General features: G+C 36.2%; 1 protein-coding gene across 3 annotated transcripts in view; it reads right to left on the bottom strand.

Moving 5' to 3' along the window:
- Nucleotides 1-14,361, bottom strand: part of LOC126248209 (protein ROP) — a 94,477-nt gene that overhangs the window by 63,245 nt on the left and 16,871 nt on the right. For 2 of the 3 annotated variants that reach the window (XR_007545427.1, XM_049949022.1), the window contains exons 3-4: nt 8,678-8,833; nt 3,087-3,190 (exon numbers count right to left, since the gene is read on the bottom strand). Coding sequence is in view for 2 of the 3 variants with exons in the window: in XM_049949022.1 (XP_049804979.1) it covers nt 3,087-3,190; nt 8,678-8,833 (260 nt within the window). In the remaining variant the exon portion in view is untranslated. The remainder of the gene's footprint in view (nt 1-3,086; nt 3,191-8,677; nt 8,834-14,361) is intronic. The other variant, XM_049949023.1, reaches the window with a different exon arrangement.

Here is a 14,361-nt window from a genome sequence, read left to right as displayed (position 1 = left end):
AGTTCTTCACAGAAGTCCATTCGGTGTCCTTTGTCCATTTTATGTAATATATGTAGATCATTCATGAAATAATACAAAGGGTGGTGAGTATTCTTAATGTCTGTGGCTACTGCTGACTTAGCTTAATTGTGTGGCACTATTTTTTTTTTAAGTCTCTCCCAGTTTGACTTACATACAGGCCTTTGCATGTAATAACACTTTTTTGTACATGCCTACTACATGTGTGTATCTGTGTTTTATGTTGTGTCTCAGTGTGTGTTGCGAAAGTAATGTTGATGTCATGCAACTTGAAAATCTTTGCTATTTTGTAAAAGAGTTTTGTTGTATCCAAGCAGTAGGTTTCTTTACATTTTCTGTGTAGCAGTTTGTTTATTTTTGGTTTTCTTCTTTTATGTACGATATCAGTAAGTGTATTGTTATAGCAATTTGCTGCAGCTATTTGATCATGTACAGTTTGTTGCGATTCGTGTATTTATCCATTTTTGTATTACTGACTTAACTAGTGCTCTGTACACAGAATATTTGTATTTTGTAGGGTGGCAAGATCAGCTCTGTGTGGTGGTTTCTATTGTTTCGCTGTGAACTTTGCATGTGTGTCAGTTGTTGCCTTTAGTCATGGTGAGGCCTAGGAAGTCAATACTAACACTGTTTTCATATTCAACATTAAATTTTATATTTCTATACTGTTTATTGAACAAGTTGTTAACATCATTTGTGTGGCCGTCTAAGAGTACTCTATCACCCATATAATATTCATAATAAATAACATTATTTGTAGAGTTTCATTTTATTGCAAGGTTTTTTTTTCAGGTGTGTGTGTGTGTGTGTGTGTGTGTGTGTGTGTGTGTGGCAATTATACATGCTATACTGGATCCCAGTACATTCCGTTTTGGCAGTGGTCTGGTGACATCACAACCCAACTGATGTGCAGTTATAACTGAACAGTTTGTCTTATTGAGTATTTTTAAGTTAGAAAATTAATGAAGTCTTTCTAGCATTTGTTTTTTCCCCCTACAGTAGGTGACAATATTGGGCACAAAAACATGCTATAGACCTAATACTCTTAAAACAGTAATCACTAAGGATGCAAATAGAATTAATTTGTTTCCAAATATTTTGATTTGTACTTTTATGAGAACAAAGTTTTTCATGGTATAATTATGCTGTTTTCTTGCTGCATTACCCTTGGATTAATTCCTTCAACTGTGGAATTCCTATGCCATAGATGTTCAAGTTTAGTTACTACTGAATGTTTGCCACTGCTACATGTTTGGGTACACTTAACAGAAGGTTTTTCAACACTATGACAACATATACTTTATTGTGACATTGAAGAATATATAACTCCTCCACAACAAAACTCATTCGTTTGTCATGGATTTTTACACATGTGAATCAGCCAACAACAGTAATACGAATTCTGAAAGTAAATGGTATGTAGGACACTCCCCTATATCCATTTCATCCAACCACAGCAGATCCTAAAGATTAAATAGCATTCCAACATTCATTTTTATTTTTTTAACAAACAAATTCTACTCCAAACCCATCATCATAGAAATGTAGTTGTTGATTCTCAAAATAAATGTTCGCAAACACAGCTTACCATACCCTACCAGAAGCAATTAAATGACTTAATTGACATAAACCACATCAAATTTTTATGGTGCCCTTGTCTCAGCTACCACCATGCTTTCTAGTTAAGGTTGTTGAATAATGCCCTTTTCACTTTCGTATGACTCAACTGGAGAGTCAACCATACAGCTTTAAAAGTGCAAACAATTTAATCAATCCAATGGAATACTGCTTAAGAAACAATGACAAAAATGAACTTTAGGCTTCAGTGAAGAATAGATATATTGGGACAATCAATTCTGGATGGTGCACCCACATACAAAATAATCATACTATGCAGAAGCTACCTTGAGTTCTTATCAGTTACGTTACTACATCTGCATTCATCAATAAGTCACAAAAGAAACTTCGTGTAAGATCTGGAATTTTGCACTTGATTTCACAGAAACAGCTAATCCATGAACTGATTAAAGCTCAGAGTTTCACCCAGATGAGACATCAGCCTGGATGACAGCCAAATTGCACAGTACATCAGTGGAAAGACAACAAAATGTCAGCAGTTCTGCCAAGTATCTGAGTAAATTTTCATTTCCATGTTAGCTGAAGCCAATATTTATGTTAGAAAGATCATGTCTCCCCATACAGCAGAGGTTCTGCAGAGCAGACAACAACTTTTAAAAGATAATTCACTAAGCTTTCAGAAAAGAAATCAATGTTCTAAGGCAGTATTTCTGGCATTCATACTACATTTAGAGTAGCAGATTCAACATTTTGGACACTAATGATAACTCAGTGACACCATATGCCTTAGGACATTTAACAATTTATAGTTGTGATGTAAATGAGTGCTGTGTTCACTGGAATTCTTAATACCACAGAATTTTACTTCCTTTCCACATACAATTGCTAAAGAGGTAACAACTGCTTTATCACTGTGACTGCATTTCAGGGTAAGTATATAAATGAGTAACATAATAATAAGTGAACACAGGCCATACTCAAAAGAACCAGCACATCTACTGAAAGTCATCGTACAATAAAGCTGTGCACAAAGCATGTTGTTATTGAAGACATTTCACTGTGAACTGAATATTAAGTAGAACAAATAGAAACAGATGAAGCCAAAGAACAGTCTCACTGGTGAAATGATTTATCACAAAGAATACTTAGGCCACTTTCCCCTAAAGAAAATTTGCCATGCACTAACTTCACTCTTAAAACCATTATGTTTGAGTTACTTAAGTTGTACACAGAAAGTTACAGATTTCTGCTTCCCATGAGCCATATGAGTGGAAGTTCTTTAAACCATGCAAAGGAAATGAAACCAAGCTGTGATAAATCTGAACACACAGTTAAGTCATAACAACACACAAAATTAATGACAGTAAAATCATGTAAAAATTAGCTTCAATGTGTTAATGCACGCAGATTTGTGTGGGAAACAGGAACAACAGCACGTGATACATCAAAGCTTCCCACAAAGGGAAAAACTTTACATAAGATGTTTTTACCTGTTCCTCGTATGCTACAAATGCAATATTAATTTCCTTCAAAGTTTTTATGAACTTCGCAACAGTTGCACGACACAATTTGTTAAACAGCTCCTCTGGGCATGCTGAAATAAAATGTTGTATTTACACAAGTGGTACCATGCACAAATAAAATAAAATTAATTCTCTCTCTCTCTCTCTCTCTCTCTCTCTCTCTCTCTCTCTCACACACACACACACACACACACACACACACACACACACACACACACCAAATTACATATAAAAAGGTAATAATTTCAATTATTTTAATGTCTTCTTCAAATAAGCAATGTTTTCCATCTGCTGTACTGTAAAAGAGTAACCTGTATCTCAACACAAAAATTATGTTACACATGAACAGTTAAATCAAGAATGTTTACTTCCCACCATTCACTCGCACTGCGTGACCAATACTCTAAAAAAATAAGCAAAAGACCAGAAGACAGACCAATGTTGTGGTGATGTCTATGCAAATTATGACAGCTAATGAAACTAGCACATTGTGACCTTAAGAATACAACGATACTTGACAATGCACATACCATAAATTTGAAATTAAAAAACAAACAAATGACAAACTTTTTAATGTCAAGAGCTAGCTATCTTTAAAGTTCAGAAATGGCACTACAAGTATATAACAACTGCACTGCGCAAAACGCTTAGGCTTCAGCAATAGGATTATGACACACTTAATTTACACAAAGGATGCTAATTCTTTTTGAGATCTATGAATTATCACATAACAGAAGAAATCAAGAAGCTCAACATGTTAAAACTCGTTGCCTTGCATTACATCCCACTGCAGAGCATGTGAGGGAGCACAATGAACCTCCAATGATGGACTCTCAAGTGAAAGCAATAGTGATTTAGAAAAGAACAAATAAATTAGATAATGGAATCCAGCAAATGTGGAAGTTTTCTGACAAACAAAGAATCATATTTCTGCCAAAAACTTGAGTGTGGAAACATTTTCAAGAAGTAACTCCAATGGAAACAATGTTTCACCTAGACACAAACATACCGAAGTGTTCAATTGTGACTGGTAAAAATAAGAAAAAGGATGTCTAATAAATGCCAAACTGCAAGTAACCACAAAATTAATAACCTTGGATGAAACCCAATGCAGCAGTACAACTGTGGGACAACAGGAGCCAAATTATATTTTCCAGTTCTCATCACCATGCTCATTTCAATTATCTTTCAGCCATATCATCATCAACATAGCCCCGCCAAAATTTCACAGACAAAAATAAGTAATGAATAGGCACATTTTGTTAAAGTAAATATCTTTAAGCCTTTTTAACACACATTTCAAAAATGATTACTTTCCTACAGAGACAAATCATTACTTCTCACTGTAATCACATAAATGATTTATTATGTCCATTTAACTCTGAACACACTGACATAAGTAATTCCCCAATCACTCTGAAAAATAATTCTAATACAGTCACAATTACAACTATACATAATTAATTATGAACACTGCAAAGCAAAAATATGTAGCAACACTGTCACTAATCTTTATCCACTACATAATTACTCCCATGGTAATAGGAATGACTGAATTTTCTGACACAAAAAGTGTTTAAACAAATGTCAACAGAAATAGCTTTCTGGGATAAATGGAACTTCACCAGCTGATCACACAGAGGCTGAACATTTGACTTGTAAACCATGTCTTGGAAAGATACTGCACAACATTCTAAATGCTCATTTTCCACTTTAGCTTCTCTAAGAATTCACATGTCACACAATTAGGATCGAATGAAATTTAAAGTGGAGGTAGCTGCTTTCATGACTCCCATGTGGTCTGGCAACACAAAAACACCCCCTGGCATGTCCACAAAGGCGCTCTTGCTGAGTACAAAGAAACAACAAGGATCAGAAAAAGTGTTCTCAGCCAATGTGCACAGGCACCACCATCTTTTTAACCAAGCCCTGCAATTTTGCATTGGTGTTCCTTCCTTCACTTTTGTTACCAAGCCCACTACCAATAAAAAATTTTGGAATTTTAGATGAGAACTGAATCTCCAATTTGGTTATGCTCATGCAAATTTTCTCTGTTAATTTATGTTGAATTCATTTTCCTAGTTTACACGAAGTTTAAAATACTCCTCCCAGAAAGGTTCACCTTATCTTTATTTTCTGCTTAGACTGCATTAGTTGACATCGTCTTGCTAAGGATGGAAGCTCCTGTTGACTTTTGTCTGTGTTTGCAATTTAAATTCGGGTTATATTATATTTTACAGAAATAAATTTAATCCACAGATAGGGTGTATACATGGACAAGACAAATTTTTTTTTTAGATTTTTGGGTCAAAAATACACTTTTCTCCGGTGAAAAGACACTTTTCCAGGGTGAAAAGACACTTTCTCTATGTTAAGTGATAGTATACTTTCCCTCGGAGCTGTAAAATTTATCAATTCCTTGAAAGGTAAAAGTTTTATACACCAAAACAGCCTTTGATGGGCAGCAAACTGCACACTGCTTATTTTCTTATTACGAAAGTGTAAATATGAACTCCATCAAACACAGCACACTAGTTTCCAAAGCACTGAAATCAAGGTTGCTATGTGCTTTTGCCACCCAATCACAGCTCTTATTACATGATCTCACCAGCCAATGGCAGCAGATATTCAGAGCATAGGACACGGGATGTAGCCAGCTGACAGCACCACCACTTAAGTAGTGCAAACACACAAACCAGAGATAGTTTCAAATGGCTCTGAGCACTATGGGACTCAACTGCTGTGGTCATAAGTCCCCTAGAACTTAGAACTACGTAAACCTAACTAACCTAAGGACAGCACACAACACCCAGCCATCACGAGGCAGAGAAAATCCCTGACCCCGCCGGGAATCGAACCCGGGAACCCGGGCGTGGGAAGCGAGAACGCTACCGCACGACCACGAGATGCGGGCAAACCAGAGATGTTAATGGTTTACATTAATAAGTAGTATAGCTACAAGCAAAACTAAGATTTCAAATATAATATTGATCCTTTTTGCTTGTGTTACCTTTTAAGATATATCAAACACAAATGCGACAGTAAAATATTAAATAATGACAGCTAGTCTTCTGTGCTCGAAATTTTTCTTAGTGGCTGGTCCTCAGAGTGTTAAGTTTTGAATGAGATTCAGACACTGATTTAAGAAACTGATTGCACATTCTCACATGTAACATAATTCATCCCACATAAAAGGAAATTTACTTTGAAAGTGAGGCTTCTCAAACCACCATTTGCAATATTTTCCCACGACTTGGAAGAAATGGTTTCGTTTGAACAGTTGTCAGAGCTCCAGAAAACAGGCGTTACTGTGCATATGCAGCTACAGTGACATAGGAAGCCCATGCTCGGTGTTTGCTCTGCTCATACGCCTTTCATTGCATTTCTCATTGGAATTGCATGCATAGTGGGGCATCACATAACCATGTGCAGCATTGCAGCACGTTGTTCGGAGAGCACATGCCGAGTAACTGTACCTAGGGATATTGTTTTATCACATTCTATCCAGGTAAGGAATCAAAATAAGAAAGTAGTCCTAAGAACAATATTAATTTTGAAACTAGGCTCTACAACCCAAATCACTGCGCTAATATTTTGCTACGTGGTTGCTGTAACATGGATTCTTTTATTCATACTCTACAATACTGTTATCTAGCATTTACAAACAGGTTTACATCCATGCAGCCTTGCAAAAGGCTAGTAAAAAGGAATACAAATTTTATGCAAAAATAAAATAACCGTTGTTCATATACACCAGGGCTAAGGACAATGTTTTTATAACTTTTCAAACGGTATAAAAAATTAACAAGTTTATCTGTGAAGCCAAGAAACTTTATAACGGGCAGTTCATATTCTACTCCAGGAGTAAATGTAAAGCCTAGTGGGGAGTTACAATGATAAAACACTGTGTGCTGCCAGTCTACAATTTACCGAAGAATGGCATTTCATAAATTTAAGACAAACTACACAAATTAAGAAATAACGTCAAGCCTATACATGGTACCAGACAAGTGTTTAAAAAAGTTGTGTGTTCGAAAACCATTGTTTATCATGGAAGGCAGATCTGCAAAATTCTGCTTCCAAATATTTATATTTGAAACAAAACATCTTATTCGATACTACTGTGCAAATTTGACTGCTTTTTCATCTTCAAGTGGACATTTACATATCTTCATGTGTTTATAGCATTAACAGAACAAACATTATGTCATAAAGAAGACAGGACATCAGAATACTCCACAAGCACTGGAATTTCATAAACCACACTAAAATGCATAATTTGGATTAATGTGCACATTTGTATGTCCATATTCACACTAAAGTGGGCTCCTACCTGGTATTAAGCTTTTCTGCATGGTTTTCCATGGTTTTCGGAATGCCAGTGTTCTTTGAGTACCAGTACAGTATTATCTCACGTTTGGTTCTTTATTATGGCATTATGCCATACGTGCTAGGCGATGAAAATGTGCACTTGAAATTCAACAAACAGTTGAAACTAGCCAATAGAGTCGGATGAAACACTTTGTTTCAAATAAATTAGCTGCCTCTGTGGAGAAGATTAATAAAAGCCAAATTCTTCAGCAAACTTACAAAAATAATTCACTGTTCTGGAAGATGATTAACGATCGATTGCCAATAACATGGAAATAAAATCAGAAAACTAAAACTAATGACCTATTTTAGACTTAATATTTATGTGAATGTAATTTAATTCACTTGATAGCTCCCAGGCACAGAAACCTGTTTTGCTTTCATTTGACACGAGAGCTGTGAATGAAGAGAAAACACCAAAATCGTGAAACATAAACACAGATCATGTTAAGGCTACTGTCCACCTCAACTCTGACTGCTCTGTGCATGCATGAATCTGACAGCCTGGGTGACCTAGAAAAAAATTTCCAGATAGCATATGGCTGCTTACTGCTTAAATAGCTAACAGCCACACTTCAAGTAGCCACAAGCACAAGAAGGTGCTGCTAACATACAACTTCAGCTCTGTGCATGCATGTGAGTCCACTGGCAACTGATCAAATGAAATTAATGTAAACAGTTTCATTTCTTACAAGTCAAAATTACAAAAATTTAATAGAAAACAATGAAAAATTCCCAGAACTCTAAAAAAATTCCCAGGTTTTCTCCATTTGTCCTGGCATGTATACACCCAGCAAAGATGGTGACACACAGATTTCTAAACATTTCTGAGTAAACAAAAAGGAAATTGTATTTTGCACAGGGTGTAGTTTCAATAAACCAAGTCTGCTGACATTTTTACCACAGTAATATTGTGTTTCTTAAAATGGACCATCTATGGAGACAATATCTTCTGCACATACTCACTCCCTAATCCTGAAACTATTTTACATGTATCATCACACATCACACTGAGTGAACACAGCACTGTTACTTTGCTCTGCATAACAATACAAACTTGTGTTTCTACATCCATGTTAAATATAAACACTTACTCCTCAATAGACAAGTAAGAAACAATGTATTCATCACTCCCATAACTTCACAAAGAATAAACCTGTCAATACAAGCCAGTGAAGCTGATGTACCTTCAGTGAAATACACATGGGCAGCACGATACATGGTGCGATTAGGACTGGCGAAGTCCTGCATTAATGCGTGTACAGATTTTTCACTTGGTGTGATCAAGTACACGGCCTCCATTGTAGACAGAGGTTCTCTCTTTTTATTTATGTCCTCCACAACTGGAAAATAACCAAAGTAAAAGATGTATTAATGCTAAAAGCATCCAATTATCTCCTTACATAGCAAAACACAGGAAGTTACACGTGACCTGGAAGTTTTATTATTCCTGAACTTCACAGATTAACAAAATCTTCACATTAAGAAAACAAAATTCACAAACAATTAAATGAGAACCTGAGCAACATTAGAGAGCACATATGGATGTTTTACTTACTCACTGCCAAAGTTTACACACACACACACACACACACACACACACACACGCGCACACACACACACGCGCGCGCGCGCGTCAGGTTTACATTTTCAGGAAATTTATACAGTCTTACAAGAATGGAAACCAAACCTAAAATTAAACTTGCTGGCCATTTTGATTACAAAAACTGACTACTGATTGGACATAAGAGAAAAACAGACTACATACCACCTCAAATTTCTCATGAAAATAAAGAAGGATCCAAAACTATTTCTTTCTCTTCTTTTTTAAAAAAATTGGTCTCCACCATCCCCATACCGAACTAACTCACACCTATTTATTGTTTTAATTGTAATCAACATATAAAATCACATAAGGAAATTCATTGGACTTTATTACACGAGTACTGAAATGCTCTTATTCAGCACAAATATACCTAGAACTAGAAAAGCTTTACACAGCAGCTGTACAGTGACATTTTCAGTGCAAGACCAAGAAATGTTTACAGCTTCTAATTTTTACATGTAATGTGGAAAATCATCTACCTTTCCTTACAAAATTAAGGAATTAAGTCTCCGACTACTTTTTACTTCTTTGAAAAATAGTTATATAAAGGATTTTTACTTAACTGCTTTCTCTTCCTTTTCTAAATCTTTAATTTTCTTCATTCTTCTTCTCTTCTCTTTTGTAGCACCCTCCAACATTGCTTGGGCTACATTCACAACAAGCCCTTCTTATGTATTGCTTGTGTCATCCAATAATCTACCAAAAGCCAATCTCTCCTCCTTTTCTTCCTCTTTCATTTTATTCAGTGCCTATTCACCACGTTCAATGCCATAATTAGCTTTTTTCAAACTTACTCTTCACATTTGCTTGCAACAATCTCTTTTTCCTGTTTGTGTTTTCCTCAGTAAACCTCTTCTCACCTTCACAGTACTGTTTGTATCTGATGAGTTGTGCCTAACAGGTGAAGTTCCTGAGTGATACTTGCAAAGTGAGCTTTCCCTTCAACCACATTCACTACAGCATCTGTACAGTTAAATGAGCATCCAATGTTCTTTCACACATTTGCAGTGTTTCCATCAAAGGTGTTCCCTTTCTACACCTGCATTGCCGATGCAAAATTACAAGCACAGCCTTTAGAATTTTTTTAACCTGATGGTATTTCTTCTCTCTTCAGGTATAGGTCTTCTCAAAAGACTGACTCCAGTAAATGTCCACTGGGTACTTGTCACCACCAGATTTTTCTTATTCTGAAGTCAATAGTTTCCATTCATTAACTAGTCCATGTTCACTGTACTCAATTCGAAGACCTGCAGCTACTTTCACCATGTTTTTGTATGATCCTTCTTTCACCTTCTTCAGAGGATGCCACAATATAGGTTTATCCAAAGAACACTTAATTCCAAAATATGTGTACAAGCAAACACTCACACTGCTTTCTAGCTTGCAAGGAAATTTAGCATCTTGCTTTGGCACTTTGAGATATTCACTTTCTCTAGGGCTGAACACACTGTTTTTCAACTGCTCTACTTCTTATAAAATACCCCCAGATTCAACAGAGCAGCACTAACACAAAATCAATTCATGAGTGTTCTGATGAGATTTGTGAGTTCATTACTGATTAGATGCATTGATGGATCTCTCTTCTGAAAGAAACCATTAAATCTTTAACATGTATAAGCAGTCACACATGCTAACGTAATTACTGCTTTGGTAATTTTTTCTTTTTATTGTCTAACAAATATTCTTGTGTTTCAAAGAACCGTTTAGCTTGCTTTTGTGCTGAGGTATGAACTGAATACAGTATTTTTCAACAGCTCACCAGTGTTTGTAAAGTCCCTCTCCAACTAGTTCTCAGGTGAGCCATCTACAGGAAACATGCTCCATAAACTGATGACCCAGAAGTTTCGTATTTTATTGTATCATTTTTTTTTTATGAGGAATTTCTGACTTATCTTGAGATTTGTCAAATGACTTCACATCATTTAGATAACACTGAATGAAGCTCTGTTGCACAAGGTTGATAAAGTTTACCACAGAGCCTTCAACAGTTTTTGCTAATTTTTCAATCCATTTGCCACATAAAACATTTCTTTACTGGCTACAAACTTTTTTCATATCCTGTAAATATTTTAAAAAAGCCACTGTACAAAACATACTTTAGAGACCATAACTGAAAAATACAGACTAACCTGACTAAACTGAAAACAAAACAGACTCTTACTGAATTTACTGACCATTTTGCATCCATTAGTCTTACAGTCAATTTCCCAATTACCAAAGAAAATTAGAGAAAGCCTCACCCAGTAACAGGCAGTCTTTGCCTCACTGTTCCTGGAATTTATCATATTACTTGTGAAAGTAGTAGCCATTACAGTGACGAGTCAATACGAACAATTTCTGAATACTGCACATAGCACCAATGCCACATTAGATTTTGTGATTTCAATAAATCTTATGTTACTCAACACAGTCTCAAGAACAAACATACGATTATGTTAGATGAAACAAAAATGTTATCCCACACATCAACCTACTGGTATTCTGTTATCAAAGAAGCCTCTGAGATCAGAATGTGCACCACCACCACCTGCTTTAATCAGCAAGTCAACACAATGGCTATACCATTAGTGATGAATGATGAATGGAACAAGATGACTGATGCTGAAAGACAATGGAGAAATAAGTCGAGTCATCCACTAGCTAATGAAATCAACACTGCTACCACTGTCTTTTCACCGCAGACATTGATGTAACAAATAAAACACCAGAAACTTCTATGATGACTATGGAGGAAGTCATCAAAAGCTTGACACTGCATACAAATCTCACTAAAGGAAATCGGTGCAACTTTTATCCAAAATAATACAAAACTGGCAGCATACCAACATGAAAAAGGACCAAAATGGAATAGTAAATCAATCCAATTTTTTCAAGGTAAGTGATCTTATTTCAGAAACCTATAAATTTGCAACTCATGTTCACAATGTAACATTAAAGGTAACTTAACAATTGGAAGCTTTATCTCCTCCATTACCATAACAATAACAGTTTCATGTTAACTTTAGTAATAACAAAGCATTTTCAATAATGTGTGCTGTCAGCGGCGTGAGACCCCCTCCTCTACAAACCCCACAAAAAATCAAAAAACACACATTTCATTTCATTAATTGTAGAGATTTATTAACAACACACTAAGATATACTGATGAGTAAGAAAGGTCAAAAATCTGAAAATACTGGATATGACATTTGTTGTGAAAAGTCACATCAAATACTAAGGGGAGACACTATAACCACCTCAATTAGACTTCAATTGTTGGGTTATATTTTACCTGAAAAATTTTAAAACAATTATAGAACCTGGAGAAACGATTACCTCGCTTATCTGGAACTGTACATGGCACACCGAGTCCTGTGACTACAGAGGGTACTATGACGACATACTACAGGCAGTGCATCATGAAGTCACAATGGAGACAGGTAGTATCGGGTACCCTCCTGCACACTGTGCTATGTTCTGTACTCTCTTCATTGTATGTCAATGATGTCATCAGTTTTGTCTTGCTCTAAATACCAAATGTATGCTGATGACCTCCAGTTGTATTCAAGTACAAAATCAATCAAGCTGAAGACAGCTTTCAATAGTTTCAATACTGATGTGTGTGCACTATCAAAATGGGTACAGAATATACGTCAACTCAACTCACCCAAAACTCAAGTTCTGGTTGGTCATTCTAGGCTAATTAGCCTGTAAATGTCAGGAACCCCTGTGACCTTTAATCCTGCATAGGACAAATATCGACTTCTCTTCCACAGCAAAGGGTCTAGAAGTAATAATTAGAGGAAAATCTAAATTGGGCTTCGTAAATAGCTGCAGTGAGCAAGAAGACATCACCATAGCACCATGCCATACAAAAATATAAAAAGCTCTTGACCTCTGACCAGAAAAAAAAACCTTATACAAATGCTTGTACTTTCAATTGTTGAGTACAATGGTGTTATCCTGTAAGGTCTTTCTCAGAAAAGCTTATATCACGTGAAACTGGTTATGAATGCCTATGTTCAATATATCTGATGTTTGACATTTTGGTCATGTTTTACCATCATATGCACAGCTATCCTGGCTGCATGCAGACAAGTGCAGAGATTTCCATACACTGTGTCTCCTCTACTGTCTTGTCAACATACACTGTCCCTCACATTTCTCCCCATTTGAATGCCCATCTGAACAACATGGCAGAAACACTCAGTCACAACAGAGCAAAATCACTTCTGCCCCACTCTCTCTCTCTCTCTCTCTCTCTCTCTCTCTCTCTCACACTCACACTCACACTCTCTCTCTCTCTCTCTCTCTCTCACACACTCTCACACACACACACACACACACACACACACACACACACACACACACACACACACACACACTTTCACGAAATCTTTTTCAGTAGTGCAAACCCAACTGTGGAATAACCTCCCTCATTAGAATAGAGAACTGAATATTATCTCCAGTTTAAAATGCAGTTAATGACATCTACTGAAGCAATTCAATAATGTCTGCCTTTGTCCCCGTACGCACTCATTACATCAGCCTTTCTAACCAGATCTTCCTCATTTCCCATTACTCTTAACTGGTGCATTCTACTTAAATTGCTCTCCCTCAGCACTTGGAACATTACAAAATATTAATTTTGTACATGTATAAATACTTCTTGTATCCCCGCCACCACCACATGGCGGCAATGGCAGAGGAGGAGAAGGTGGTGGTGGTGCCAGTATTAACTTTACTGATTGTTAGTATTACTATCTGTCATATTAAAATTGTTACTTCTTAGGTAACTCTGGGGCAAAAAAAAAGTACATGTGTCACCCTGGGTTGATGTAAGAAAGAGCTGAAGGCCTCAAACTGATAAGGTTAAATAAATACATACACCACATGTATTATGTAAAAAAAATATGGCCATTGCAAATTAACACTAAATACTTTTAAAGTAGTTGCTACAAGTGAAACCCATAATCTTTCACAAAAAGGTAAAAATTAAGTATTTACATCTGGACACAATCACAGCACAGAAACTGCATACTTACATCTGAAATCATAATGCTGAAAATATTTGTTTTTCTTCCTAGCAGCTATAATGTTTGGCAAAATTAAATGAGAACATGAAAATTTATTCACAGGATCAACATGGTAACTGATACTGTTGCTACAACTGTCTCCACAGAATTTACATACTGCCCATCTGTGCTCACCCTCCTCCTACTTAGAAATGGTTCAAATGGTTGTGAGCACTATGGGACTTAACATCTGAGGTCATCAGTCCCCTGG

This window comes from Schistocerca nitens, chromosome 3 (assembly GCF_023898315.1).
Source record: "Schistocerca nitens isolate TAMUIC-IGC-003100 chromosome 3, iqSchNite1.1, whole genome shotgun sequence".
NCBI lineage: Eukaryota > Metazoa > Arthropoda > Insecta > Orthoptera > Acrididae > Schistocerca > Schistocerca nitens.
This window is presented reverse-complemented; position numbering and strand designations above follow the sequence as displayed.